Source organism: Drosophila sulfurigaster, chromosome 2R, assembly GCF_023558435.1.
Source record: "Drosophila sulfurigaster albostrigata strain 15112-1811.04 chromosome 2R, ASM2355843v2, whole genome shotgun sequence".
NCBI classification, from domain to species: Eukaryota; Metazoa; Arthropoda; class Insecta; order Diptera; family Drosophilidae; genus Drosophila; species Drosophila sulfurigaster.
The window spans coordinates 33,345,095-33,372,051 of NC_084882.1; the positions used below are offsets into that span (position 1 = coordinate 33,345,095).

The 26,957-nt window shown below is 37.5% G+C and overlaps 6 protein-coding genes across 7 annotated transcripts; 4 read left to right on the forward strand and 2 right to left on the reverse strand.

The window, feature by feature from the left end:
• The first annotated feature begins 110 nt into the window (after window positions 1–110).
• On the forward strand, window positions 111–1,669 carry LOC133837937 (zinc finger protein 572). The gene is made up of 4 exons (XM_062268852.1): window positions 111–316; window positions 387–1,072; window positions 1,130–1,264; window positions 1,320–1,669. The coding sequence occupies exons 1-4, from the start codon at window positions 194–196 to the stop codon at window positions 1,567–1,569; spliced, it is 1,194 nt and encodes a 397-aa protein (XP_062124836.1). The 5' UTR covers window positions 111–193; the 3' UTR covers window positions 1,570–1,669.
• LOC133837936 (zinc finger protein 91) lies at window positions 1,646–3,368 on the reverse strand. The gene is made up of 4 exons (XM_062268851.1): window positions 3,063–3,368; window positions 2,224–3,008; window positions 1,905–2,150; window positions 1,646–1,826 (listed from the first exon to the last, which is right to left on the reverse strand). The coding sequence occupies exons 1-4, from the start codon at window positions 3,261–3,263 to the stop codon at window positions 1,691–1,693; spliced, it is 1,368 nt and encodes a 455-aa protein (XP_062124835.1). The 5' UTR covers window positions 3,264–3,368; the 3' UTR covers window positions 1,646–1,690.
• Window positions 3,369–3,513: 145 nt separating this feature from the next.
• LOC133837939 (J domain-containing protein CG6693) lies at window positions 3,514–4,788 on the reverse strand. Its single transcript, XM_062268854.1, has one exon. The coding sequence runs from the start codon at window positions 4,690–4,692 to the stop codon at window positions 3,784–3,786; it is 909 nt and encodes a 302-aa protein (XP_062124838.1). The 5' UTR covers window positions 4,693–4,788; the 3' UTR covers window positions 3,514–3,783.
• Window positions 4,789–4,814: 26 nt separating this feature from the next.
• Window positions 4,815–6,088, forward strand: LOC133837940 (small ribosomal subunit protein eS27). 2 transcript variants are annotated; one of them, XR_009893887.1, is made up of 4 exons: window positions 4,815–4,956; window positions 5,362–5,581; window positions 5,656–5,743; window positions 5,806–6,088. XR_009893887.1 is itself a non-coding variant. In XM_062268855.1 (3 exons), the coding sequence occupies exons 1-3, from the start codon at window positions 4,951–4,953 to the stop codon at window positions 5,682–5,684; spliced, it is 255 nt and encodes an 84-aa protein (XP_062124839.1). In that variant the 5' UTR covers window positions 4,815–4,950; the 3' UTR covers window positions 5,685–5,797. The 2 variants fall into 2 exon arrangements, 1 of the variants encoding a protein (XP_062124839.1); XM_062268855.1 differs by lacking the exon at window positions 5,806–6,088 and having other exon boundaries at window positions 5,656–5,797.
• A 587-nt stretch (window positions 6,089–6,675) lies between these two features.
• LOC133837935 (protein fem-1 homolog CG6966) lies at window positions 6,676–24,586 on the forward strand. Its single transcript, XM_062268849.1, has 6 exons — window positions 6,676–7,018; window positions 7,168–7,431; window positions 21,356–21,716; window positions 21,781–22,381; window positions 22,439–23,267; window positions 23,331–24,586. The coding sequence occupies exons 2-6, from the start codon at window positions 7,372–7,374 to the stop codon at window positions 23,514–23,516; spliced, it is 2,037 nt and encodes a 678-aa protein (XP_062124833.1). The 5' UTR covers window positions 6,676–7,018; window positions 7,168–7,371; the 3' UTR covers window positions 23,517–24,586.
• An 803-nt stretch (window positions 24,587–25,389) lies between these two features.
• Window positions 25,390–26,183, forward strand: LOC133837366 (zinc metalloproteinase nas-7-like). Its single transcript, XM_062268102.1, has one exon. It carries the CDS (start codon window positions 25,413–25,415, stop codon window positions 26,103–26,105), a length of 693 nt encoding a protein of 230 aa, XP_062124086.1. The 5' UTR covers window positions 25,390–25,412; the 3' UTR covers window positions 26,106–26,183.
• The last annotated feature ends 774 nt before the right edge of the window (window positions 26,184–26,957 follow it).

Consider the following 26,957-nt stretch of genomic DNA (forward strand, 5'->3'; position numbering starts at 1 on the left):
AATTTCAATCGACCGTTAAACGATGTTGTTGTTGCCCTGGTAGCAGCAAGCCATGCGTCGATAAGTACACGCTGTTGTTATCGATTTAGTTATCGAGGGTTTTGTCAGCACTATTTGTGTGAAGTAAACACTGATAAATCGAACGCAGCTGTGGCGGCAAATACTTTGCAATTCTTGTTATAAAGTTTTAATAATGGAAATTTGCATAAAATGGAGCATGTGCCGCACCTGCACCAACGACAGTGGCGCTCTGCTACAACCACTCTTCGACGACCCAAAAGTGGCGCAACAGCTGCAGCAATACGCCGGAGTTGAGGTACATATAAACAATGTTAAACTTTGCTCTCAAGGCAGATCAACAATTAATTGTATGCTATTTTATGTAGTTGAAAGCTGACGATGGATTACCAGATCAAATATGTACAGTTTGTGTGGCAAACTTGGACTTGGTGCACTCATTTCTAACGGGCTGCAAGAGAGCCGACGAACATCTGAGAAATGTGGTGCGTCGCACGATGTCCTCGAGAAGTTGCTTTCCAAAGGTGTCTTTGGAGTCCGAGGAGAAACCAGTAAAAGTGGCTACAGAGGCACGACAGCGCAAACAAATTATTTCGGAGAGAAACGCCAAGAGTTTGTTGACTTCTCGAGCTAAGGAAGCAGCCGATGAAACTGTTTTAATAAACTCAGCAGTCAAAGAACTGGAGTTGTCGAAAACAACAGCGAAATCCCGCATAGACGACGAACAATATGTGGTTGTCATGAATCCCGCAACAACGACAGACACCGACGACAGCGAATACATCATAACCGATCATCACTACGAAGAAGACGACGAGCAGATTGAAGAAAACAATCTGCCAGCTGACGAACCATCCAGTGCAGATCTTGTGGCTGCTATTAAACTGGAGCAGGAAACTGAAGTGGCAACGCATTCCATTGACTTGGGTGCCGCTTGCGAACCGTCGAATTTCCCTAAACACAGCTGTTCCAAGTGCGGAAATTCGTTTCCAAATCGGACGCAGCTCAAAGCGCATTTGCGCACACATGGCAAGGAGAAGAGCTTCGAGTGCGAGTAAGTAAAAGACTTTTTTAAGGCATAGGAAATCTCTTGAACCCATTTCCTTAACAGACTTTGTGGCAAGCGTTTCAATGCCGCCTGCAATCTGACGACTCACATTCGGACGCACACAGGAGAGAAGCCCTTTGAATGCGCTCACTGCAGTCGTCGCTTTGCCGATCCCAGCACGCATCGCAAACACGAACGGTGAGTGATCTAAGCGGATTAATTCCTTATTTAATCTATCATTCCTTCCCTATAGGATGCACACGAATGAACGTCCTTATGCCTGCGATATCTGTGCCAAAACCTTTTCGTTGTCAACCACCTTGAAGGCTCATTTTCTTTCGCATTCCAATGAAAAGCCACACAAATGTCATATTTGCAATAAAGGCTTTCGACTGCCACATCAACTGAAGGCCCATAAAAAGACACACGCTCATCGTTTCGAACTGGGCGTCACGTCCTACACCCCGGAGGAAGATGAAGAGGACGACTACTCAAGGAGCTGACTGCGCTTTAAACATAGCTTAGATTTTAAATTTTGCTCCTATGGTAGCCAAAATATACGATAAGAAAAAGGTACGATTGAAAATTAAATTGTATATTTTATATGCTTCGTCTAACTTAAAACTAATCCATATCCTGGTGGAGCATGTAACTGGTTGAGCTGGCAAACGCTTGCTCCTCTTTGCTGCGATGAGTCAGCGTTTGCAGATGCGCTTTCAGTTGATGCAGTAGCGTGAAGGATTTGGAGCAAATGCTGCAGCTGCAAAGACGAGTTCATTTAGTATTCATTAGGGTTATACGCTCCCTTGCAAAAATAATGATTAACAGTTCTACTCACTTGAAATTCTTTTCGCCTGAGTGCACCAGACTGTGATTCTTGAGGATGGCCGTGTGCGTGAACGTTTTCCCGCATTCCTTGCACTCGTAGGGTCGTGTGTTGGTGTGGACACGTTCATGACGCACCTTCTCGCTGCGATCGTAGAAATGTCGATCGCAGTAGAGACATTTATAAGGTCGCTCTCCGGTGTGGCGTCTAATGTGAGCACGCAGCTCGCCCATTTGCCGAAATGATTTGCAGCAGATTCTAGAAAGGAAAAATAAAGTTTAGAGAATTTTATTGATTTATAGGCATTCTCAAATCGAACACTGAGACTTACTCGCATTGATGTGGCTTGTAGTCGGTGTGCGCCATCATGTGGGCGGTGAATGCCGCCTTCTTTGGATACACATTGCCGCACAGATTGCACATGTATTTGGTGGGCGAATTCTCGCCTAGATTGTCCACTTTTAACGCAGGTTCTCCTTTCGTTTTGCGCTTCACTTTGAGTTCGTTGTCGGGTTTTCGCGGTCTGCCGGGTTTACGTTTTGCAGACGTTGTACTTGGACGTGGATCAGGCGATGGTGTGGGCGATAAGAAATCTTCATTGTCCTCCGAAAAGTTGCCATCGCATGTCTCCAACTTAACATCGTCCTCGCCATACACCATGGACTGCTCCACTTCGACGGCCTCGCACTGCTCATCATTATATTGTTGCTGCTCCAAATCAGTTATAATCTCTGGCAGTTTATGTTTGGCACTGGCTTCAGTTGCCTCAACTGTAGCTGCCACATTGTCTGTCACATAGTTTTCCTCGTAATAGTCGACAACATAGTCCAGCTCAGCAGAGTCGGCAGACTGCATATCCTCCTCCTCCTCCTCATCCTCATCGACATTGCAATTACTGTAATGTTTCAGTGTTTGCAGCTGCAGTGTTTCATACAAATATTCAAAATAGACACTTTCGCTAGCATTCAGCAAATCGTCGGGCTTCTCATGCCCCAGAAATGTGCTCTCCAAATACACCTGGGAGTTGAGACACATTTGGCGAAAACTGAACCACATTTTGACAAATTCATAGCAACGTTCGCAGACTTTTGTGGGCAGAAGCGATGAGCGCCGTATCTACAAAAAGGTTTTTTGAATATACCCGCAATTGCTCACACTTAATAGGCTTACTCTGATGCCGCAGCAGTATTCAATTTGGTTATTCAGTCGCAGTTTGCCGGCCTCGTTATCATCTGACGCCTCCTCCTCGACTTCATCATTGTCCACAGCTGCATCCTCGGTAAAAAGCGTACGCATGGCATTTTCAGTGCACTCACCAAGGCAAACACGACATTTGTTTCTATCAACCGGCGTTTCATCTGTCGTTTCCATTGTTAAACTAATAATCTACGTGCTTGCAACATTCACTGCAAGTTTTTTGTGGCTTTCAACTATTTTTTTTGTTTACTGTCCACGATAGGCAGTCGATAACTGGTGAATCGATAGCAAGCAAGTCGGCAGATTGTTGAACACGATAACTAGGTAATTTTCGCGTATTTCAAACAGGTTAGCAGCTCATTCGCTAGCCTTGCAATTAAATTTAAGAATTTAATTGCATTTAATTAAAAATTTACTAATAGGGTTTGTTTTAGTCTAGTTGCTACAGCATTCTTTTTTATTTCCTTTTAATTCTACAAATAGTAATAATGGTAAGGGTATGAAACATAAAAATGTAATATTTGAATTTGGCGCCAATTGTCCATGGAGTAAGTCGATATGCATACAAATCCGGCATAATACTGATAAATGTAAATAATAAACAATATAAGAAAACGCTTCTGGTTTAAATTTGAAGTACCGATACCATAAAACATATATAGAAACTATGAGTACAAAAATTTACCAATAATATTTATGCGAAGTATATATATATATATAAAACTAGGACTTTTGTTTCTTGACGCGTCCATTTTTTGACAGCGTTCTTCTTATTTTTCGACTGTGTTTTAACCTTGAGCTTCTTTTTCTTGTCATAGGCGCTAAATTCGACCGTATCCGAATCGTCCTCGCCACCATATTTCTCCAACAAACGATCCATCAGAGAATTATAGTTGCCCTCGCGTTGATTGCGACGCGCCAAAATCATTTGCTCCAAACTGCCACCAGATTCTTGAGCCGCTTCGGCATCCTTCTGTTCACGACGCTCCCGTCGTTCCTTGATTATTCTCGCCTCCTCCGATTCTCTCTTATATTTACGATGTCGCTTATTACGCTTTGCGGCCGGTTCCTCAGTGAATATTTTATACTCGGGCACATCCTCGCTAGCAATGAGGCCAGCAACGACTTCTTTGATGCGTGGCTCATCTTCCACGCCCATAAACGGCACATGATTCATCATATAGTTAATGCAACCTTTGCCGCCCAAATAGGCCATCTTAATATCACGCAATTCCATGTCGGAGCCAATATATTCGCGCTCAAAGTTTGTGATATCTTGTTCGGTAATTGGCTTGAATATTTTCTCCCACAGTTCCATCCAGTTGGACAGTTTGCCCTCGTCATCGTCGTCGATAATGCCCTGTTCGTCGTATAGGCCCCGCTTCTGTGGGTCAGTCAGCACTTGATAAATCTTCGAGAGCACTTTGAATTTTTCGGTGGATTCTTCTTTTTGCGCCTCGGGAACTCGATCGGGATGCACTAGCAGCGATATCTTATGATAGGCCTTCTTGATGTCCTTCTCGGCGGCATCCTTGGCTATGCCCAGCAGCTTGTAAACATCACGCGTATCAAAGTACTTTTCACACAAATCCAAAGTAGACATGATTCCAATACTTCTTCTAAATATTAATTTTACTGCGGCTTTTGTGCTACTGCTGACAGCAATTAAAGTGCTGGAAAGTGCTCAATTGAGATGCCAGTGCTAAAAAGGCGGCAAAATTATCTGTCAGAGGGCTGCCATTTGGTGTGTTGTTTGAAATACCTAATTCACTTATGTGGTATTTTTTGGTGTGTTATTACTTGTTAAGTTGGCTGCGATTGGGCCGACTTCCTTTTCCGTGTTAGCTGTGAAAGAAAAAACATGCCGGTGGGTGCAAAATTTATCAAAAATATGCATTTTATTGCGGAAAATTTGCGCAAACAAACGCTAAAACTGTGTAGAAGTGTGCGCGCTGCAGTGTGGCATATGCAGCCCAAGCATTTACTGTGATCAAATGCACAATATGGCTTAAAAACGACGCGTCTGTGAAATGCTTGCTCTTCCACACACGCAGTCATATGCGAGTGTGTCTGTGTTGTGTGTGTGCGTTCGTGGGCAAAGCAAAAGCATGCTAAAAAGCTGAAAGCGCGTAGCACCAAATATATTACTGATGGTTGTGAAATTAATATTGAAATGAATACAATGTTGTGAACTGTGCGAAACTCATAACCTACAATTGTATGGCATTTGTTTTGGCAACAAGAATAATAATTTTTAAAATCTCTTTTGCAGCTAGCAAAAGATTTATTGCACCCTCTGCCCGCTGAGGAGAAACGCAAGCACAAGCTGAAGCGCTTGGTGCAGCACCCCAACTCCTACTTCATGGATGTCAAGTGCCCAGGATGCTACAGAATCACAACCGTGTTCAGTCACGCTCAGGGCGTTGTGGTTTGCGCTGGTTGCGCCACCATTCTGTGCCAGCCAACTGGAGGACGCGCTAAGCTCACAGAAGGTAAGTGCTGTTGCTGAATGCCTCGCCTGCACTTTTTTGTATTCATTCATTCATGTATTCCATGTCTTTCGCAGGCTGCTCGTTCCGCAGGAAGCCACAGTAATTTGGGATGCGTCTTGATGAACCACAAATTATTAATTTTTTAATAAACACTCTAAAAACGTAAAGAAACTACAAAAAAAAACAATTGAGCCGTTTTCATTCAATTCATGCCAATTTTATAGACGATGCCGTCGATGTTTTATGCAAATGGAGAAGGATTCGCCAACAACAACAGCACACAGTCTAAAGTCTCTTGTAGAACATTTCGGCAGCGGCAGCAGCAGCAACAACAATTTAATATATTATTAATAAGTAGTTTTAAACTGCATTGAATGATTGATGAGTTAAACTGGCTGTAAAATAGAGAGAAAAAGCGTCCTTTTAATATATGATTTTTGCGTGTGTAAAAGCTGAAGCTTCTGAAGAACATTAAAAAATTAACGATGTTGTGGTTAGCAATGTGAATTTACGTGTTGCTTTGATTTTTTTCAGTCAAGAATAGTGAATGCTTCTTGAACATTGGGCTAGTCAGCTCTATTCTGCGAAGTATTGTTTTTTTTAATGCATAACGCTAATTAGGAAAATTTGTTCGCAGCCAAGATTGACGTGATAAGCTGGTTTAAATTTAAATCAGCTTGCCGCCAAAAGTAAACGCTGGAGACCATAACAGTGCCAAAATGAGTAAAAATATCGGCTTAACAGAGTTGTGTGATAAGTATATCGCAATAACATATGGTGATTATCGATTTAACAGCTGTTATTTGTGTTCGCTGGTTGCATCCCCGCGCGTGTTCATTGTATTTGCAAATGCTGCCGCATTGGGTATATTTGGCAACTCAAAATATATAAATTTACTAAGTATTTTTTTTTGAGTTTTTAATTTAAAGTCGAGCTTGAAAGTTCCCACATATTCTATATTGACATTGAAAGTAACGCCTCGTGCTGTCAGCGTGCTGTCGTGTATCGTGCATAGACAATTCGCACGACCATCTCTATGCTGTTAACACAGCACTCTTATAAGAAACAGTTAACAGAGTTGTTTTCAGTAATCATTTTCTATTTCGTGCGTGACGGTCGCGAGACTGTGCCGCTGCTCTGTGGTTTGTGTGTTTTAAATAAAATAAATCATATGTGTGTATATATTTGAGAATTTTAAAACGCAAGAAACTTAATTGACGCAGAGTGGCATAAGATTGGGCGCGACGTAATTAAATGCAATAACAACAACAACAGCATCAAAATTCAACGCGTCGCGCAACAGAAGCGAAACAACACAAAAGAGAAATAGTACAAAGAAATTTGTCTTCCTGCTTTTGGCCGCCGCCGCCGCCGAAGAAGAGTGCGCAAAAAAAGGAAAAATGCAACAAAATACGGAAGCAGAGCAATAAAAACGCAGTAATAACGCAAAACTGACGATAATTGTGCAATTATTAAAACAATTGTATATTTATTTTCGGTCGCAAGTTCTTTTGTGAGCAACAAAAAAATTCGATAACCAAACATAACAAATATTAATAATAACAACAACAACAACACATTTACAGCAGGCAGTGAAAATTCTCTATTGAAGCAACGGCAGAAAATTTACAAAAAAAAAGAAGAAAAATCAACTTTTTTTGGCTGTTGCTTTTCCAAAAAAAAAATAAGTTTCTAGGGGGAGCGTTGAAATTTATAATTTATGCAAAACTGTGTGCGAAGACAGCAAACCACAACAACAACAATAAAAGGAACAACAACACACTCAGAAAATGGATCACAAATTCATCGTATTTAATGCTGCACGCGATAACAACCTGCCACAATTGAAGGTAAGTTAGAAGAGATGCTGTTTCTGCTGCCACAAATTGCTGGCAAAAAAACACAACAGCAAAATCACAGAGCTGCTCTCAGCTCAGCTGCTGTTGTTGTTGTCCCAGCCTTGTGACTAATCAATAAAATTCTACACACACATACAAGTACACAACGCTCTGAGAGCAAGCGTGCGCGCGAGAGAGAGTGAGAAAGAGAAGCTAAAATAGTGTGGTTTGCTCGGCAACAGCGCCAAAACAATAACAAAATACAAGCATTTGGATATATGAATGTGTGTGTATGTTTTTGTTTGTGGGCGTAGAAACGAAGCTCCCAAGCGATTGTGGCACGCTTTTTGCATAATAAAGTTCTTAAGCTGCGACTACTTTGGCTTGACATTGGCACATTGCAAATTTGCAATTGCGCTGTTGCATTTGGCTTCATGTGCGAGAATTTGCAACTAATTTTAGAAGTGCATATGTTTGTGCAATGTGCGCAATATAAATAATTTACTAGCCTTTGAAATATTTATTTACCAATATTTCAAAGCTAGACAAACAATTTTTCTGTCGTCCATCGATAGTAATACAGAAGTATGTCGTAACAATTAAATATTAATTAGAATATTGCATTACAAGATACTTCCTTTTTGAATATCGTCAATCGATATCTATGTATTGCCAAAACAATAATCGATCTAGATTTTAGAGTATTTAAATACCAAAAATACTCTTAGCTTGCGAATATCGAAGTGTCCTTGAGTTATCGAGTTGTTGTGCAATTTGTGTGTATTTTGATTTTGTGTGATAAATGTTTTTAGCTTTGATTCATTTTCCCTGCTTTCCATTATCTTATCTCTTATATCAGTCGGAGACAGCGAAAAGACACACAACACCAACAACAACACGAACAAAACACCAGCAAGTTTCCGCTGGCTTCATATAATAATATGAGTAAAGCAAAGTATTTTTAGCCAGCTTATTTATTATTTTTGTTGTACACTTATTATGTTGATTCGTATTTGGGCCACGTTGTTGTGTGTGGCGTTTGACTGCTTTTGTTAACATGTTAATAGCAGTCAAAATTAACGGCTGAAATCACGTCTCGCTTGATTTTTGTTTAAATGCTTCCGCCATTGTCAAGTGCGTCAACTTGACTTGCGTTGTTGTTCAACACTGTCCCAATTGAACCCCCTTTGGGCAGCGTTGTTGTTGTCAGTTATCCTTGAGTGCGTTCAATCAACCAGAGCAAAAGGCTCGACCCGGCACCGGTTTTTCAAAAATAAAAAAAAGACATTTTTAGACTTCCTGAACTTTTCGTTGGGCTCGGCCCTGGAAATATGTCATTTATGGAGTCTCGGAGACTGTTGTTGGGGGGAACTCAATAAATGCGCCCCAAAAATAGCCAAGTGTATGAGGCGTTGTTCTGTTCTGTGTGTTCTCTGTATAATTTTGTATTCTTTAAGCGAGCATTTTGTTATTTTGCAAGGTGTTGGCTGCAACTTCTGCTCCATATTGAGGCAACAGCTCTCAGCACCGAAGCCAAACCGCCGTGCAACATGTTCTACGAGCAACTCGCACATCAAACTGGTTTTTCTCGCTGCGAGTCTCTTTTTTTTTTGGTTTTTGTTGTTTCTAGTTCGCTGGCAATGTTGTTGCTGTTCTTGTGGTGGCTGCCTTTTAGACGTTGTTTATGTTTGTTCCAAAAATAAAAGCCAAAACACCTACCACACTTGTGCGTCTCGATGTAACCTCCACTCTACTTATGTACTGCGATGTCCAAGTGCCACTTTACACCAAGTACACAACTACGTACATATATACAAATGTATATATAAATAAAGATATATACATTATTTATGTCTCTCTGTACGATCTACGTGATCTGGGCTTGTTTGCTTGATTGATGACGTTTGGTGAAGACGTAAATACGATTTCAGAAATTTTGTAAGAGATCATTGGACAAAGGGAAACACACAGAAGAGGAAACAAGTCTGGCATGATAATGATGTGTGTGAGATAAAAAAAGAAGTATGTACATATGTATGTATGGGAACCAGTTCAAAAGAACTAACAGAATTATCAGCTGTCGTGTAAATGGAGAAGTTGCTTGCTTAGGCATATGTGTAGTAGAGATAAGCAAATGCCATAAAAGAACTGTATCCGTTGGGAAGCAACAAGATAGCGACACATTTGGGTCAAATTACCTTCAAAAAGGGAGCATTATCTGACACTTTGAAATAACAAAAAGTTTTACTTGAAAATATATATTAAAGAATGTTCTTATTTTAAAGTTATATAATGCCAAAGAAACGAACACATTAAAAGTATTTGTTTAGGACGAAGAAGATAAGAAACTTTACGGATAAAATATGAAAATAATTAACTTAAAATGTGGAGTAAGAATAAAAAGGGGGTCAAAAGAGATTTATAACTCTAAGCAGAAGTGTGTTGAAATACGTTGATAATATATTGCCAAAAACAAAAAATAAAACTGATAACGTAAACAGTTTTTGCTTTGAATATTCATAAGTTATCAGAAAGAACATTTTGAGGGGCTCGTGAAGCGATCCTCTCTATAAGGTCAGCGACTTGATATCATCATTCGATTCACCCAGAAAACTAAAACTAAGGTCAGCGACTGCTTAAAGAGTTTGCTATTATTCGAACACCCGTAAGTTTGAAATTCGTCTGCGCTGCTTTTGAGGTCAGTTTTAAGCGATTGATGCTATGTTGGGGGTTATCATACGGTAATTGTGGGAATTACACTCTGAAGAGATCCGAGTCTGCGTTGCTTAATTAGCTGCAGCCAAAAGCTTCGTTTATTTAATCAAGCCAAGTAAAGAAACGCAGCAAATATTTCGTTTTCGAATGTTTTTCAAGACACCAAAAAAAACATTTGCAAGGCATTAAAATTAATTAGATTTTTTTTTGTCTTTCGTTTAACAGCTGTTTTGAGGTTGAGGTTGATTCTTTGCCTTTTCAGTTTCTTTAGTTTCAACGCGAATTGCTTGTGTCTATGTATTTGGTAATGCTGTTGTTGTTGTAACCTCAAAACGCGAATTTGAATTCGAGTGCTTGGCTTGGGGCCAGCGAGACAAAGACGCAGAGAATGAGAGAGGGAGTGCGAGAGTGGAGAGAAGAGAGAGAGAGAGACGCAGCTCGAGTTTTATTTGCACCATCGTCCATTGGACCTGCTTCTTTTTCCACTTGTTTGCCATTTAACTGCTTCTTGATTATTAGTTTACACTTGTGTGAGTGTGTGTGCGTGTGTATGTGTGTGTGTGTAAGTGTGTGAATGAGTGTGTGCTGGTTGCTGTAAGGTCAGAGCCGATCTCTTGCTTGGCGTCTGGTTTACTTTGACTTCAATTCAGTTGGCAACGCAACAGCAACAGCTGCGAGTACTCACTCACTTTCCGAGTGTATTCACATGCGAACACAAAGTATTCACTCGAGAAGGAAGACGCATTAGCAACATCAAACGCAACAACAGCAATTAACAACATCAACAACAAACAATCAACATCTTCGGAGAGTGCGTGCTGTGTGAGATATCAGCGTTCATTGGCTTTATCTTTTGAGCATTATTGATATGCCCTTGTCTTTAAAGTCTATGCCCGATTTATCTTGATCTTTGTGACGCATAACTAGAGCTGCTAATTTTTAAAAGCATTAAAAAAACATATCTTACTACAACTGTAGAATATTACTACATTTCAAAAAACTTATTGAAATTTTAAATTAGGTTTTTGTATTATATATTCTTAATATTTGAGAAACTTATTCATTTTCTAAATTTTTAAAATCATTAAAAAACAGATCTTACTACAACTGTAGAATATTGCTACGTTTCATTAAAACTTATTGAAATTGGGTTTTTGTAATCTATAACTATTTTTAATATTGGGAAACTTATTTATTTCCTTTTTTTGATTGTTTTATGTATGTATTTGTTTTTTATATTATTTATTTTCTTTTTTTATTCTTGATTTTAATTCTTATTTTTTTGGTAATTTTTAAAAGCATTAAAAAACAGATCTTATTACAACTGTAGAACATTACTACATCTCATTAAAAATTTTCTGAAATTTTAAATTGGGTTTTTGTAATATATAACTATATATATTCCAAATATTTGCGAAACTTAAATGTATATTTCCTTTATATTTCTTTTCCATTTTTCCATCTATACGCAAATATTTATCACTCATTTTATGGTATACCTAATTTAAAGGCCTTTAAATTTAGTGTATGACTTTCTATTATTATTTCCATAAAACTATTAACAATTAAATTATATATAATTTTTGTGTTCAATATTTATGTAAAATAAACTAACTATTGATATTTCCTGTTAGTTTCTCGAGAAAATAAAAGTTTTCTCCATATGAAGAGCGAGTATTTCATTTTTAGATTATATATATTTAACTTTATATCTATATATATTAGAAATATAGCAATTTTCTTGCTAAAAAACGTATATATTCTAGCTTAAATCATTGTCATTATGAATGTCATCTATAGGTAATCGTTTTGTATGCATATACTATATCTTTATCCATATATGCGTTCTATTATTCTGTGGTTAATTAGCACGCAAAGTTGCTACATCATTCCCTCATATACAATATATGTATTTGTATGCTCGAATGCCCCAGAAAACAAATTCTTATCTCCAATTTTGCAATAAATTACAATGTAAATCAACAGTCATAATTAAAATGCCATCAAAACATGACCCAAAAAGAATATTGCATTAAAAATAAAAGGAAATTTACAATCTATTTAATGAAATGATTCCTTTGCCTTAAAAGAGTGCTCAGGTTTCGTCGTTTGCTAAGTTTGAAAATTTGTTTGTTAAATTTTCCGCATGGTTTTGTTTTGATGCGATAAAAGCGCGTGGCAAACGATGAGAGAGGGAGATTTATTTGTTTAATTCAAATGAAATCAAAGGCAGAGAGCGCGATGTAGGCAGAGATAAAGAAAAGGCTGAGAGAGCGAGAAAGAGAGAGAGAGAGAGAGAGAATCGCACACTGCACGAAATTAGTGGAGACCTTCTGTGGAGCGTGTAATTCGTTGCCATCGACGCATAAATGTTTTAATAAACACTTGCATTTACCCCGGTAGCCAATGCCAAAAATAATTTCAAAGTAAAACCAGTTTTTTCTTATTTTAAATGGCCACACTTAAGAAATAATAACACCTGTTTAATAGTTTAATGGTTAGTAGGAAGTAACTGCAGCTAAGTCAAACATTCAATTTTAAAGGTTGTTAACTTAAGCTGAGTATGAAATGTGTAATAAATATTTACAAGGATAATTTGTGTGAAGTTTGGGGAAGAATACACAATAAATATTTAGTGTAAAAGTGCAGCAAATAATGCTAAAGAATATTTATTAAATATTTGTGGAGTAACTTTTTCTGTGAATATGAATAATATTTAGTATTGTTGTTTATGTTGACAGGGTGGCGTTAAAGTCAATAAACAAGTTACTTGTTTAAGGCTACACAGAGTAAATAAAGTATTACAAAAAGGTCATTTGCCACAGAGCGAGAGCGAGAGATCATAAACAAGGGTTTGCATTTATTTCGCGCAGTGTATTTTATCGCACATCGTAACTATTTACGATGCCGTTTCTCGATGCCAATGCCTTCTCAGATGCCTCAGACTACCGTGCTGCGATTTATTCCAATCTATTCGTAGTCTGTATCTGTATCTCTGCTCGGATTGTTTGTCTTATTCCGCGATCGAAGTCGACGTCGACGTCGTCTTGACTTTGAAGTTCGTCGCACGATTAACTAAAGCAACAATGGCCACATAACAATGTGAATGCCTTCTTGCTGATTATACGCCCAAGCATTATAATATCAGTGCTTCTGCCTCTCTCTCACTCACTTTGTCTCTCCCTCTCTCTCTGTCTAGGCATAATCGTCGACCGATGTATATACATAGATATCTATTATCTCTGTTGATGCTTGTTGTCTGTTGATATTTACCAGCGAAAATATGTGATCTGTTTTGTTTTTCTGGCTTATCATCTCATTTTTCTTTTTCCCCCTGATAAAACACGAGCATAGTTGAGAGAGAGATTCAGTTTCAGTAGCTGCAAATAATAATAACAAATAAATTTTATATGCAGTCGATAGATACGATAAAAATGCATTTCATTTGCATACGAGCGCATGCCACACACTCTCGTATACAACGCAAACAAAACAATAGAAAAATTAAAAAAACAATGCGCATCGACGATTTTTTTTTAAACGATTCGTCTTCATTTACATATATTGTTTTATATGGTATGAAGGACCCCATAATGTTGATTTCTTTATTGCTACAATCATTATAAAAATAATGTATGTATTTTGGCTTTATTTGTCGTTGTTGTTGGTGGGTGTTTATCGATACTTATCGGTAATAGAAAAAATTGAAAACTTTGCACACAGAAGTCTATAAAGTTTTGTTATTATGAAGCTGTTGTTTTGTAAGGTGTATATTAAAAAATGTGTGCTGCTATAACCATAAATATAAAGGTCCCTACTAGTTGAAAACTGTGCTTATCGATAATAATCGATATTTATTACTATCGTTTATGCTATATAGTTTTGTAATTATGAAGCAGTTGTTTTAAAAGTGTATATTAAAAAAAGTGTGCTATAACTATAAATATTCGGTTCCTTTGAAGTTACTACTAGGTGAAAGCTCTGCTTATCAATAGAAATCGATAGTAATATCTATCGTTAAGCTATTAAGTTTTGTAATTATGAAGCTGTTGTTTCAAAATTGTGTACTAAAAAAAAACAATGCTATACCATAAAGATTAGGTTCCTTTAAGGGTTCCTATTAGTTGAGAGCTGTGCTTATCGATATTAATCGATAGTTATAGCTATCGTTTATGCTATGCTATGATACATTTAATCAATGATAGCAAATATAATTTATCTTTAGTTGTTATGATCATTGTTCTGTTATTTATTTATTTCTTAAATTAATGAAGTACCTTCTATTAAGCTTTATATAATATGTTACTCTGTAAAGCGATCGATATACCACTATTTGTATGTATATATAATAAACAAATCGATCGCTTTACAGAGTATTATATTTTATAGAGATTCCAAAAATTTTCGAAAATTAATTTTTTTTTAATGATATTTTTTTTTGTAGCTATCTATAGGGTAACACTTCGTCTATCATATTTGAAACCTTTGAAAACATTTGTTTTGTAGAGCCCATTAAAATCGTCAATATTTTCTATAGAATGTGTTTTTTTATGAGCGCACAAATTTTCCATCGTTTTTCGAAAATTGAACAAGTTTTTCCACAGCGCGCAAAAGCGCATCAAATTCGCCCTTGACCTCGACCCTGCATCGTGTGAACTCTCGATACCAACACACAAACAGAAACACCAACACAAAGACAATGTATTATACTTGTTTTGGATCTCTGATTGTGTTGGGTACGGCGGTCAACTTGGACTCCAACTCGAACTGGTTGCTTGGTAGGTTGGTAGGTTGCTTGCTTGGTGGTATATCTATCATATCATATCGTATTCGTATTCGTATTCGTAATCGTATATTCGGAGACGGTGTCTTGTTGAACCCGTTAAAAGCACCGTTGACCTCAACACGAGTGCTGTGCGCTGCCTTTTCTGTAGTTGTATTTTAATTTATTTTTATTTTATTTTTATTATTTCATTGGTATTGTTGTTGTTCTCTGTTTTTTTTACACCCTTGAGCGACTGCGCAGTCGCGCCAGTTTAGCTAACAAATAAGCCAAATAATTGAGCGACGTGGCTGATTTGAATGTTGTACAACAGAGCTAGATGAGGGGAAGGGAGGGAGGAGTAGAGAGGGGGCTTTAAGCTATCGGTTGAACGCACCTATGCAGAGTTGAAAGACAGAGAGAGAGAGAGAGACGGAGCGAAGTGATTCGTAGTCGCAAGATGTCTAATACTGCATATCGACATTGAACTCGTTCAATGTCAAAATTATAATAAATTATGCGTGCACGGCAGCAACATTAACAACCACAGCAGTAGCAACAGCAACAACAGCAACTCAAGCAACAACAATGGAAAGTTGTTTGTTGTTTATTACACGGAAACAACATTTTTAATCGCCTTTAAACTGTTGGCGATTTTGCAGTTGATTCGTAATAGATTTTCGCTGTTTTTTATTGTTGTTGTTGCGACAGTTTCATAGCGGTAAAATGGCAAGGTAACTGCCCCTCCTTCCCTCTTCCAACTCCCCTTCTTCAGCTTTTCAGTTTCCCCATTTCGTTTCGCTGATGGAGAACAAATGTCAAGTGATGAAAATTTTCACCTTGTTGGAATTATGTTTTCTGCTTCTTGTATTGTTTGTTTACACACACACACTAACACACACGTTGTTAGTAATAACAAAAGAAAATACAACAAATTAAAAACAAATTACATACGTGTGTATTATTGTTTCTCTCAATTTTCGGGAAGTGAAATTTCGAATGTGTTTTTCGGTGAAATGAACATGCAAACAACCAAATGCTGCTGAGATCGCCACACGCAATTATATTCTCTTGTTTCTCTTCCTCCCTCCCTCCATCCTCCCCCCATTATTTGTATTTACATATATTTCTCTTTCAACAGAAATTGAGTCACACTCTCGGTCCGGGGGATCTTGGGAACTTTTTTGCAGTTAGCTGACTAACCAAACAGTTTCAATGTTCTTATTTAGACTAGCAATAATTTAGCGTAGCTTGATTCATTCTTAGATTGCATTTGTGTTGAGCAACTTTTCGGAATACTCAAGTGTTTGGCTCGCCTTTGACTTTGTGTCGTTCAAATGTTTATTGAGATCTTTGCACTCGCAATTCGATTGCCTTTCCAATTCTTCTGAGTATAGGTTAAGCTATTTTTTAAGCAATGAGTTTTAATTTTGAATTATGAGTTTTCAACTAGTTATCTTGGCCGTTTATTTTAAGTAGTAAAGAATTTTAAACTCATAATTTATTTTTTATTACCATTTGTATTTTTATGAAAATAATTGGATTGTATGATATGGAACACTATTTCATTTTTATGTCTCTTAAAGTACGTATAAATCCATTAGTATATTTTGTTATATTTTTATTATTTTTTTTATAAGTATTTTATTTTTGTCGATTTTTTTTCTTTTATGTATTCTATTTATTTTGTTTTTATATATTTTGTTATATTGTTTTTTGTTTTATATTGATTTTTTATATTGTTCTTTTGTTTTATATTGATTTTTTATATTATTTTATTTTGTATATTTTTGTTAAATTAGATTTTTTTTAATATTATATTTTATATTTGTATTTTATATAGTCTGTTATTTTAATATATTTGATATACTTTTTTTATATTCTATTTATTATTTTTATCTTATTATTTTTTTATATGTATATTTATTTAATAATTTTTGAAAAAATGGTATATATTTTTAATTTGTTCTTTTCATGTATTTGATTTTTTTTATGATTTATTTTAATTTTATTTTTTTATGATTTATTTTATTTTTTTATGATTTATTTTAATTTTTTAATATATTTATTTACTTTTTTATATTTTTTTATTATTTTATTTTATTATATTTTTTATGATTTATTTTTTAATTTAAATTTTTGAAAATGATTTATTTTATTTTTTTTATGATTTATTTTATTATTTTTATTTTATTATTTTTATTATTATTTTTTTATTTTATTTTTTTATTTTATTATTATTATTTTATTTTATATATATATTTTTGAAATACATTTTAAATTTTCAAAAAATGGTATCATTTATTTAGTTTATTCTTTTGATATATTTGTTTTTTATTTTTTAATTTAAGATTGTACAAAAATTTCAATTGAATTCTATATACATATGTCTCTAGTAAAAATATGTATTATTTTTTACTATTTATGATATTTTATTATCATTATTTCACTAAAATTTGGAATACTATACTAATCTTTGGAATTTTCCCAAGAGCCATGCATATTTAAGTTCTTCTTATAGCCAACTTGTGCAAGTCATTATGTGTATCTATTAACTTTTGACATTGGGGCACTTGCTGCTGGCCATTGAATTATGCTGGCACTTGCCGGCTGCCACTTGCTACTTGCTGCCTGCCACTTGCCACCGCTTGCCACTAGGCCAAATGAGGCACAATGTGCCGGGGTCATATAAATTATCGCATAACGCACGCAACTGCTACCTGTGTTAGCAGCAGCAGCTGCTACAAAAGCCAAAGCTAAAGCCGCCGAGTACATTCGACGATTCTAAAACGATGATTTTGTGGCCTCTTTTGCCCACCTGCCCACGCCCACTTTTCACGTGCCAGTTCGTTTGTGTGCCGCATAACCCGCCCCCCTTCAATAGTTCAAATTGGCTTTAGACATTACGTCGAGTGTTGCCCGCAGAAAGACACATGAAGAGCGAAGAAGAAAAAGGGGGCTGGGCAAGGTTAAATCGTGGCTTTGGGGCACTCGATGATGATGATGATGATGACGTTTATGACTCATACGCAGTGTTGGCCAGCGGCAAGCTTAATCTTAATTGAGTATGCAACCGGGAAACCGGCTTCAATGCGGAAAAGCAAACAGCAGCTGGCCTGAGATGTGATCTGAGGTCTCTTCTCCGCGTCATCATCAAATTGTCATATATACAAACATACTACATACATACATATCACATATGTATCGCGAGGTTGCGGATGAAAGCGAAAAGTTCAGTAGCCCATGCTTGTAAATATTTGATGATCCATTTGGATTTCTCTCCCGGATTGCAAAGATATTTTCTTGAATTTTGAAATGCGTAGAATGTAAATATAAACATATATAAATATAAATGTATACAACATTTATATTATTATTATATTATTGTCGTCCGTTTGTTGTTGTTGTTTCAGCAATTTTTATCTTTTTGCTAAATGCTGCCAAAAATTTGCATGTCACGCGCACAAGCTGCGAAAGAGACAGACGTCTAAGGTAGACACAGAAAAAGAGGGGAGATGTGAGAAATCTGCCAAGAAAGAATTCTGCCATTGTGTGACGCAGTATAATATCGAAAGAAAGAATTGTCTTTCAACACATCTGCAGCAAACGGCAAGCAGGAAGCATTTTTATTCTTATACTCTCCGAGTAGAAGAGAAGACAAAGATAAAGGAAAAGAGATAGATAGATAGAGATCTCTCTCTCTCTCTCTCTCACTGTTGGAGGAGTCGTCGAACCAAAAAGCTGTTTTGAGTAAAAATCACACAAAATGCCGCACGGCATTCACAAGGTCTTTCGATTGAATGCTCCCCCAGCAGCGGTCTCTGTTGTTTTTTCGGGTTTTTTCTTTTTTTTTTTTCCTTTATTCGACTTTTTCTTATTTATTTGTTTTGTTGGTTGTTCTTTGTTGTGTATATTTCTGGTTCTAAGCAGCCAAGTCAGTGGCGTCGATAGCCCCCAAAACAGTGGGGGGCATGTGACGTTTTCATGACGAATGTTCTAATTGAGTTTGATAAGTTGCCTTGCTACGATCGACAAAATAAAAAACACTCAAAGACAAAAAGAAAAAAAAAACATACAAAAACCACAACACAAAAATGCGTAACGTTTGGTTAACTTGTCTCTCTGGCCAAGGTTCTTTCCTAATCATTTTGTTTCCTATCGATACGAAGAATTATGTGCTGTTTAGATGTCGTGTGGGATTTTTCAATGAAGGAAATGAAAACAACCTCTCGAAACCCCACAACAACGACTGTGGGCTGTGTGTGTAAGCGTGTGTTCTCTATTACTCGAGAAGAGAACAAGTTATTTCACTTTTGATTTGCATGTAACGAGCTCAGAATATTGCTTAATGGCTTACAACAAGTTTAGCGAGAACACGAGCACCACATTGTAATCGATATTTAATAAATTAGTAAATAGCTTAGCTTAAATCTATTTCTAATTCATAATTTGGGTTCTTAGTCCACCTATTAAATTCTTAGTTTGTTTTTCACTCAACAATATTTTGATGCTCTTATCCAATATTTTATCGAATGAATGTTCTTAGAAAATAAATTTACATTTTATATAATTTTCGATCTATTGATGCGCTTGTTTAATGTTGTTTGTGTTTTAGCTCAACTGCTTTTAGTATCAAGTATACTCAACTATGAATCCGCTTATTTATATACACAAATATCTATCAATTAGCTTGACCTTTAGATGTGAGCATCCGATTAAAAACCTACCAGGTGTGAGGCAGCGGGTGTGTTGTATCGATTTGCATAGTCTGGCAATCTTATTCAATATGCCATTACCTATAATTACTACAACGACAACTTCATGCATAAATCTAATATTCACAACAACAAACATGAAACAAACGCCTAGCACGCACCCCAAACCCATAAAGTACGTAGGCGGTTTCTCTCCTCAAAGCGTGGCTAATAGCATAATTAACATACAGTGAAAACGAAACATGATGTCAAACATCAATGAATTTTAATATCAAATTCGCATGAGCAAAAAAACAAATTTAAACAAGTCATGCTCCAGTTGGGGAAGTGCAGTATCAATCAGATACTCGTCTATATGGAGAAGGGGAAATTACTTATCTAATAAATTTACTATCGATATCTATAGTAATAACATATTTAATAATTTACCTATAGATATGTAGTTACGACCAACTCACAATTTACTATTTTGATAGTTATTATACATTTAACAGTTTTACTATCGATAAGAATAGTAAAGTTATTACCATCTAACTATCGATGGTATATTTAACAGTATTACTATCGATCACAAAAGAAACGTTAAAACGTCAGCGTACAATTACTATCGATACTTATGCACACCAATACTATGGATACTTTTGCGTTCTATCGATAGTATTTTAAAGTAGACTGCACAACTCATCGTGACCATTCTCCCTTCTTTAAACGCGGTATTAAAAATGAATTAAATTGCCTTAAAATGGCTTTAAAACACAAAATTCTCATAGCAACAGCTAAAAAATAGCTCGCTGCGACTGAGGCTCTCTTTTTTTTGATTATGCTCAACTAATTGCGATTGCTCCGCCGTTTCATTATTGTTCTCTCGATTTTGTCACACGCCAACTTTTTTATTATCTATCTATCGATCGCTTTTGACTCTCTGGGTAAATTTTAATTAGCACTTTTCGTTTTTTTTTTGTTTCTTGTTTGTGCGGTTGTCGAATGTAGATAATGTATTTTTTATTTGTTAAATATATAATATGTATATTTCGCTTTTTGTTATTTATCGAATTTGTTTTTAATTGGATTTGTTATTGCCACATGATGTGACTAACAACATTGCCATGCACAACAAATAAACGTTGAAGTGCATTCGATAAGCGTTGCACTGATAAGCTAGTATTACGTCTAGACTTTCGACTCGTTGTTAACGTTTTTGCGGGGCTCAACAAGTGAGCTCTCAAAGCAGTATTAATTAATAAATTCATTGCAAAAGGTAAAAGGTGAATAACATGTTGATTTAACGAGAATTCGTAGAGAAAGGAAGGCGAACATAAATTTTCTCAAATTGGTCATACAGAGAAAGTCAATTAACCCCTCATGAAATTTTAATATTTATCTAAGAGGAAATATATTAAATGCGCGTCAGAGAATGTGATAAATTTCCAAATTTGAATATATTCCTATTCGGATTAAATTGGATGTTTGATAGATGCTTTGAATGGAGTTAATTCACTTATTTAATCGTTATCGATAGTAATAATTAAGTGACAGCTTACTTATACTATCAATATTTTTACGTACTATCGATAGTATTTTAAGCTCCATCTTTACCTTTAGCGAGGTATTCAAAAAAGATTAAATTGCTTTGAGATTTATTAAATATACTTTACCTAATTTTCTTTGATAAAGTCAAATTGATTTCTCTATTTTTAAAAGTATATACTATATTTATACCCCTTCTTTCTTCTCTCATTTTCAGGCCGCGCTGTATAACAAAAGTGCCCCAGAGATGGCGACACTCATATCCTCAAAGGTGAATGGAGCCACACCGCTGGTGATCGCTTGCCGCAATGGACACTACGATATTGTGGAATATTTATTGACAAAGTGCCGTGCGAATGTGGAACAGGTTGGCTCAATAAGCTTCGACGGCGAACCCATTGAGGATGCGCCCCCTCTGTGGTGTGCCGCAGCCGCAGGACATCTGGGCATTGTGAAGATGCTCGTGCGTCGCTCCGCCAATGTGAATAGCACAACGCGCACGAACTCGACACCGCTGCGTGCCGCCTGCTTCGATGGCCACTATGAGATAGTCAAGTATTTGGTGCATCATGGCGCGGGTGAGTAAAACATTGCAAATCAACTGATGAAGTTTACTAATCTATTCTCTTCTCTCGTGCACAGACTTTGAGGTGGCCAATCGACATGGACACACCTGCCTGATGATTGCCTGCTACAAGGGACACTATCGAATTGCCCAATATCTGCTCTCGTTGAATGCCGACGTCAATCGGTGCAGCATCAAGGGCAACACAGCGTTGCACGATTCCGCGGAATCGGGTTCGCTGCAAATATTGCAATTGCTGTTGAAACATGGCGCCACCATGGATGTGGACTATTATGGCATGACGCCGTTGTTGGCAGCAAGTGTCACGGGACATATGCCCATCGTGGAGCATCTGATAACGTTGCCGTGCGTGAGTCGAGTGGCTCGAATCGATGCCCTCGAGCTGCTGGGCGCAACATATGTGGATAAGAAACGTGATATGGCCGTGGCATTGACGCTGTGGCGACGTGCGCTCGAGGAGCGTGCACAGACACCGAGAATCTATAAGAAACTGCAGGAGCCGGTGCCGGCCTATGAGCTGGTCACCGAGGTGACAACCATTGAGGAGTTGGAAGAGCTAGTACTCGATCCGGATGAGATGCGCATGCAGGCGCTTGTCATCAGACAGCGCATTTTAGGACCAACGCATCCGGACACCAGCTACTACATTCGTTTCCGGTAAGTATCGATTTGATATATGATTAAATACAATTACTATCTCTATCTGGCTTTTAGGGGTGCCCATTATGCTGACGCTGGCCGTTTTGATCGCTGCATCGAGCTCTGGTCATATGCCTTGACTATGCAACAGAAAATATTGCAGCCACTTAGCCCCATGACACAATCCTCATTGCTCTCGTTTGCCGAGCTCTTCAGTTTCATGCTGGTCGAGGCGGGTCGCCTGCTGCCGCGTGGCCGCATTGTGCCACCCATTGAGGCGGACGGCATGCTGACCATCTTTCACAAGGCCGTGCTGGAGGTGGAGCGCGGTCAGGCCTTTACGCTGCAACATCAGCAGCTGGAGTCCATGTCCAATGCCGGCAGTAAACCGCTTATGCAATCACCCTCATCCTCATCGAACTCCTCCAGCTCTAGCTCCAGCTCCTCCGCATCATCATCTTCATCATCATCATCGTCGTCGTCGACAACGCTGTTGTCGGTGCATCAGCATGATTGCAATCATGATCCCAATGCGTTGAGTCGCACATTGGTTAGTGCTTTGCATATTGGCTGCCTGCTCAGTTCGCTGCTCGACTCCGAGTCCTTCTGTCCGGACATGCGGCGTCAGGTGATGGACGCACTGTTCCGCCTCAATCGTCTCAAGGTGCACGTACGCTCCGGCCGCACAGCTCTGCACTATGCCTGCTATCGTGAGGGCACTTTGGTTGGTCGCTATCCTTCATGTCAGTTCCCATCGGCATCGTTGGCCAAGGCGCTGCTCGAGGTGGGCGCCGATCCCAATGAGGTGGACGATGCGGGCAATACACCGCTGCATCTGGCTGCCACCTTGGATCCCTATGTGGAGCCTTTGGCGCACACGCTGCTCGAAAATGGAGCGCATCTGGTAAGGGTTTGAAATGAAGTAAACGATTATAGATCAGCGACTAATCAATTTCACTTTTTGTAGGATACGAAAAACGATGCTGGCGAAACGTTCGAATCGCTGTTGGCGCCGACGCTGCTGCACAAAATCATCGATCCCATGAAGTACACATCGCTGGCTTGTCTGGCGGCGCGCACCATTAAAAAGCATGGCATCAAGTATGAGGAGACTGTGCCGGCGGCACTCTATGAGTTCATTGAGTTGCACTAATCGTGTGTGCTGTTTGCTGCCTTCTGAGAATCGATGCGAGCGATGCGAGCGCTAGATAAAGATAGAGATGAGGACGAAGAACGGAGGACACAGAGAAAGGGATCAGATCAGACGACAAGACAGACAGGAAACAGTTTGTGTGTGTATTGACTCTCTCCCGCCACGCCACGCCACGCCACGCCTCTCTCTCACTCACAAACACTCAATGACACTCACTGAAAACTCACTCAGAAAACGAAACGACAACACACTCACCCGCCCGCCATCGAAGCCATGGATAGCCACGTGGATTAGACATAATAATGATAATATAATACCTACTATACAACTACAATTATAAACTACAACTACTATTACTTATAAACAACATTAACAACAACAACAAAATATGTAGGAGCTAGAGCTAGAGCAGCTGATGGAAGATGGAAGATGAGAGGAGAGCGTTACTAAGGACTAGGAACTGATTTGTGATGTTTGCAAGCGAAGTGCCCAATCCTGGTGCAGTCCAATTTTGGCATTTTTTTGTTGGGCGTTATCAGGATTGATATCTGAAGATCTGACCGATCGATCAACACAATCATGATGGATCGATCAATGACCCTCGACGGTGTCAATGCAATCGACAACGACGAAACTCTACTAACAACAAAAAGAAAACAACAACATTTAACGACGACGACAACAACAACAACAAGATGAACGACAACAACAATTTGAATAATGCTGTTAACTATTTTGCTTGCAAAATGTGTTTTATTGTGTTCTTGCTACTCTTTTTGTTTTTGTATGTATAAATTATGACTTTAATATTATGTATACGCCATGTATGGCGCTTGTCGGTCAGCTGAAAAACAATTGCGTACGCCTTCTTTTTTAAGGGGCGCCTGCATTAAAGTCCTCATTAGCTGCACCGACCACGCCCCACGCGGCCCCTTGTTATGCGTATTTTAGTGTGTACTACAAACAAAACAAATACAAAAACAAAAATAATGAAAACCAAGAAAAACCCCTCCTAACTGATCCGTTTTGCCAGAGCAATTAAAAGCGCGAACAGAGTTTGGAATAAAAACGACATTTTAAAATATATAAAAAAGCTATTCTTGATTTATCTTGATTCGTTTACTATCCTCACATTCTCTACTATTAGAATTTAAGCCACACACAAATCACACATAAGAATAGAGTATGTTTCGAAATATATATCAAATAGATATAGTAAATGTAAATTCTCCAATTTTTTCGCATTTCACAAAAGTAAATGGGGAAACGATTTGTTGTGTGTGTGTGCTCATCTAGCAGAGGCAATTGACATATTAATATGATTGGTAATATGGTAAGTATGTGCCTTAAAATATGCTCTTTATATTTAAAAAAAGTTAAGCTATTTATTTATAATTGATCTTTTTGTTATCTTGAGTTCTTACGAGTATAGCGAAATTGCTTCTTAAGTGAGATTTTCATTTACAATTAAAAACAATAGTATATATACATAGGAATAAAAATAAGAATAAATAAGTGAAAATATATTAAACGCTTAGTTACCATATTTTTATGACTGCCTCATTTTTTGGCAACCACTGTAGTTACATTACGTATACGCAATTCTAAAACATTTCGCTAACTGTGATTGAAGGGCAGTACCACATTTCTGCCATGCAGTGCTTGTAATCTATTGAAATACATTGTTATTCTTATGTAAATGATTTGTTCACTCTACAATGTTGTAATCGTTTAATATATGGGACAGGTTTATCGCTAAGCTAGGAATGTTTTTTAACGTTTAGTTATTAATTTACCTAATTTGCTTTTATCAATTCTCTTAGAATTCTACTTGGCAAAATCAGTTGAATTTTCGCCCTATATAAAGCCAAGAAAATTTCTTGGAAGTAGTGCAAAATGTGGTCAGTAATCGTCTCATTGGGCTTGGTGTCCATCGTCAGTGCGGAGTACTTTGAGTGCCATTCCGACGAGATTGACAAGACTCGGAACGCGGTGCAGAACCCTTCACAACTTTGGCCTAATACCCAAATGTATTATCACCTCTCCAGCGAATTGAGCGACAAGGAAAAGTCGAATGTTCGCGCTGCCTTGGCTGTGTTTAACGAGAAGACCTGTCTGAAGTTCTTGGAGGTGGAGGAATCATCACCGCTTCACTATGTCTACTATAACAAGTCAAATGGGTGCGGCTCACATGTGGGTTACAACCAGTTTCACAGGCCACATGTTGTACATGTTAACGAGTATTGTTTAAGTCATACGGGTATTATCCAACACGAGACGCTCCATGTGCTGGGCTTGCATCATGAGCAGAAACGTCAAGATCGCGATCAACATGTGATTATCAATTGGGCAAATATTGAACACGGAGAGGCGTATAATTTTCAAATCGAAGGTGGAACCACCTCTTTCGGTGTGCCCTATGACCTCAATAGTGTTATGCACTATCCCAAAAATGCCTTTGCCAAGGATCGCAGAATTCCGACTATTTATGCTAAAGTCAATGGAAAGCCGGTGGAGAGAGAGATGGGCAATCTGCTGGGTCCTTCTGAGGGTGATCTTATCAAAATACGCAAAATGTATAATTGTTAGGCTAGATGGACAGACGGACAGACAGCCAGACAGATGAGTTTTATTATTTTTGAATAAAAATTATATTTTTGAACATATGAAAAACAATGCTTGATTTATTTCGATTCATTCTCTAGCATTAGAATTTAAGCATCACACAAATCACAATAAGGACAGAATATATATGTTTACAAATATGTAAATATTATATATTTATCAAATAGATATAGTAAATGTAAATTTTTGAATTCTTCGCATTTCACAAAAGTAAATGGGGAAACGATTTGTTGTGTGTGTGTGCTCATCTAGCTGAGGCAATTGACATATTAATATGATATGGTAATATGGTAAGTATGTATATATATAAAAGTAGCCCATCATTAAATTATGAAGAAGTCAAGCTGTTTATTTATAATTGGATTCTTTCAACAGTTCATATTGCTGTTGCTATCTTGAATTCTTATAGCGTAATTGCTTCTTAAGTGAGACTTTCATTTACATTTAGAAACAATAGTAAGATAAGTGAAGATATTTTAAACGCTTAGTTACCATATTTTTACGGCTCTGCCTTATTTTACGGCCACCACTGTAGTTACATTACGTATACGCATTTCTAAAATATCTCACTAACTGTGATTGAAGGGCAGTACCACATTTCTGCCATGCTTGTAATGTATTGAAATACATTGTTATGCTTATGCAAATGATTTGTTCACTCTACAATGTTGTAATCGTTTAAAATATGAGGCAGGTTTATTGCTGAAACAATTTGGTATTAGGAATGCGTTGCTAACATTTAGTTATTAATTTATCTAATTTGCTTTTATCAATTTTCTTAGAATTCTACTTGGCAAAATCAGTTGAATTTGTGGA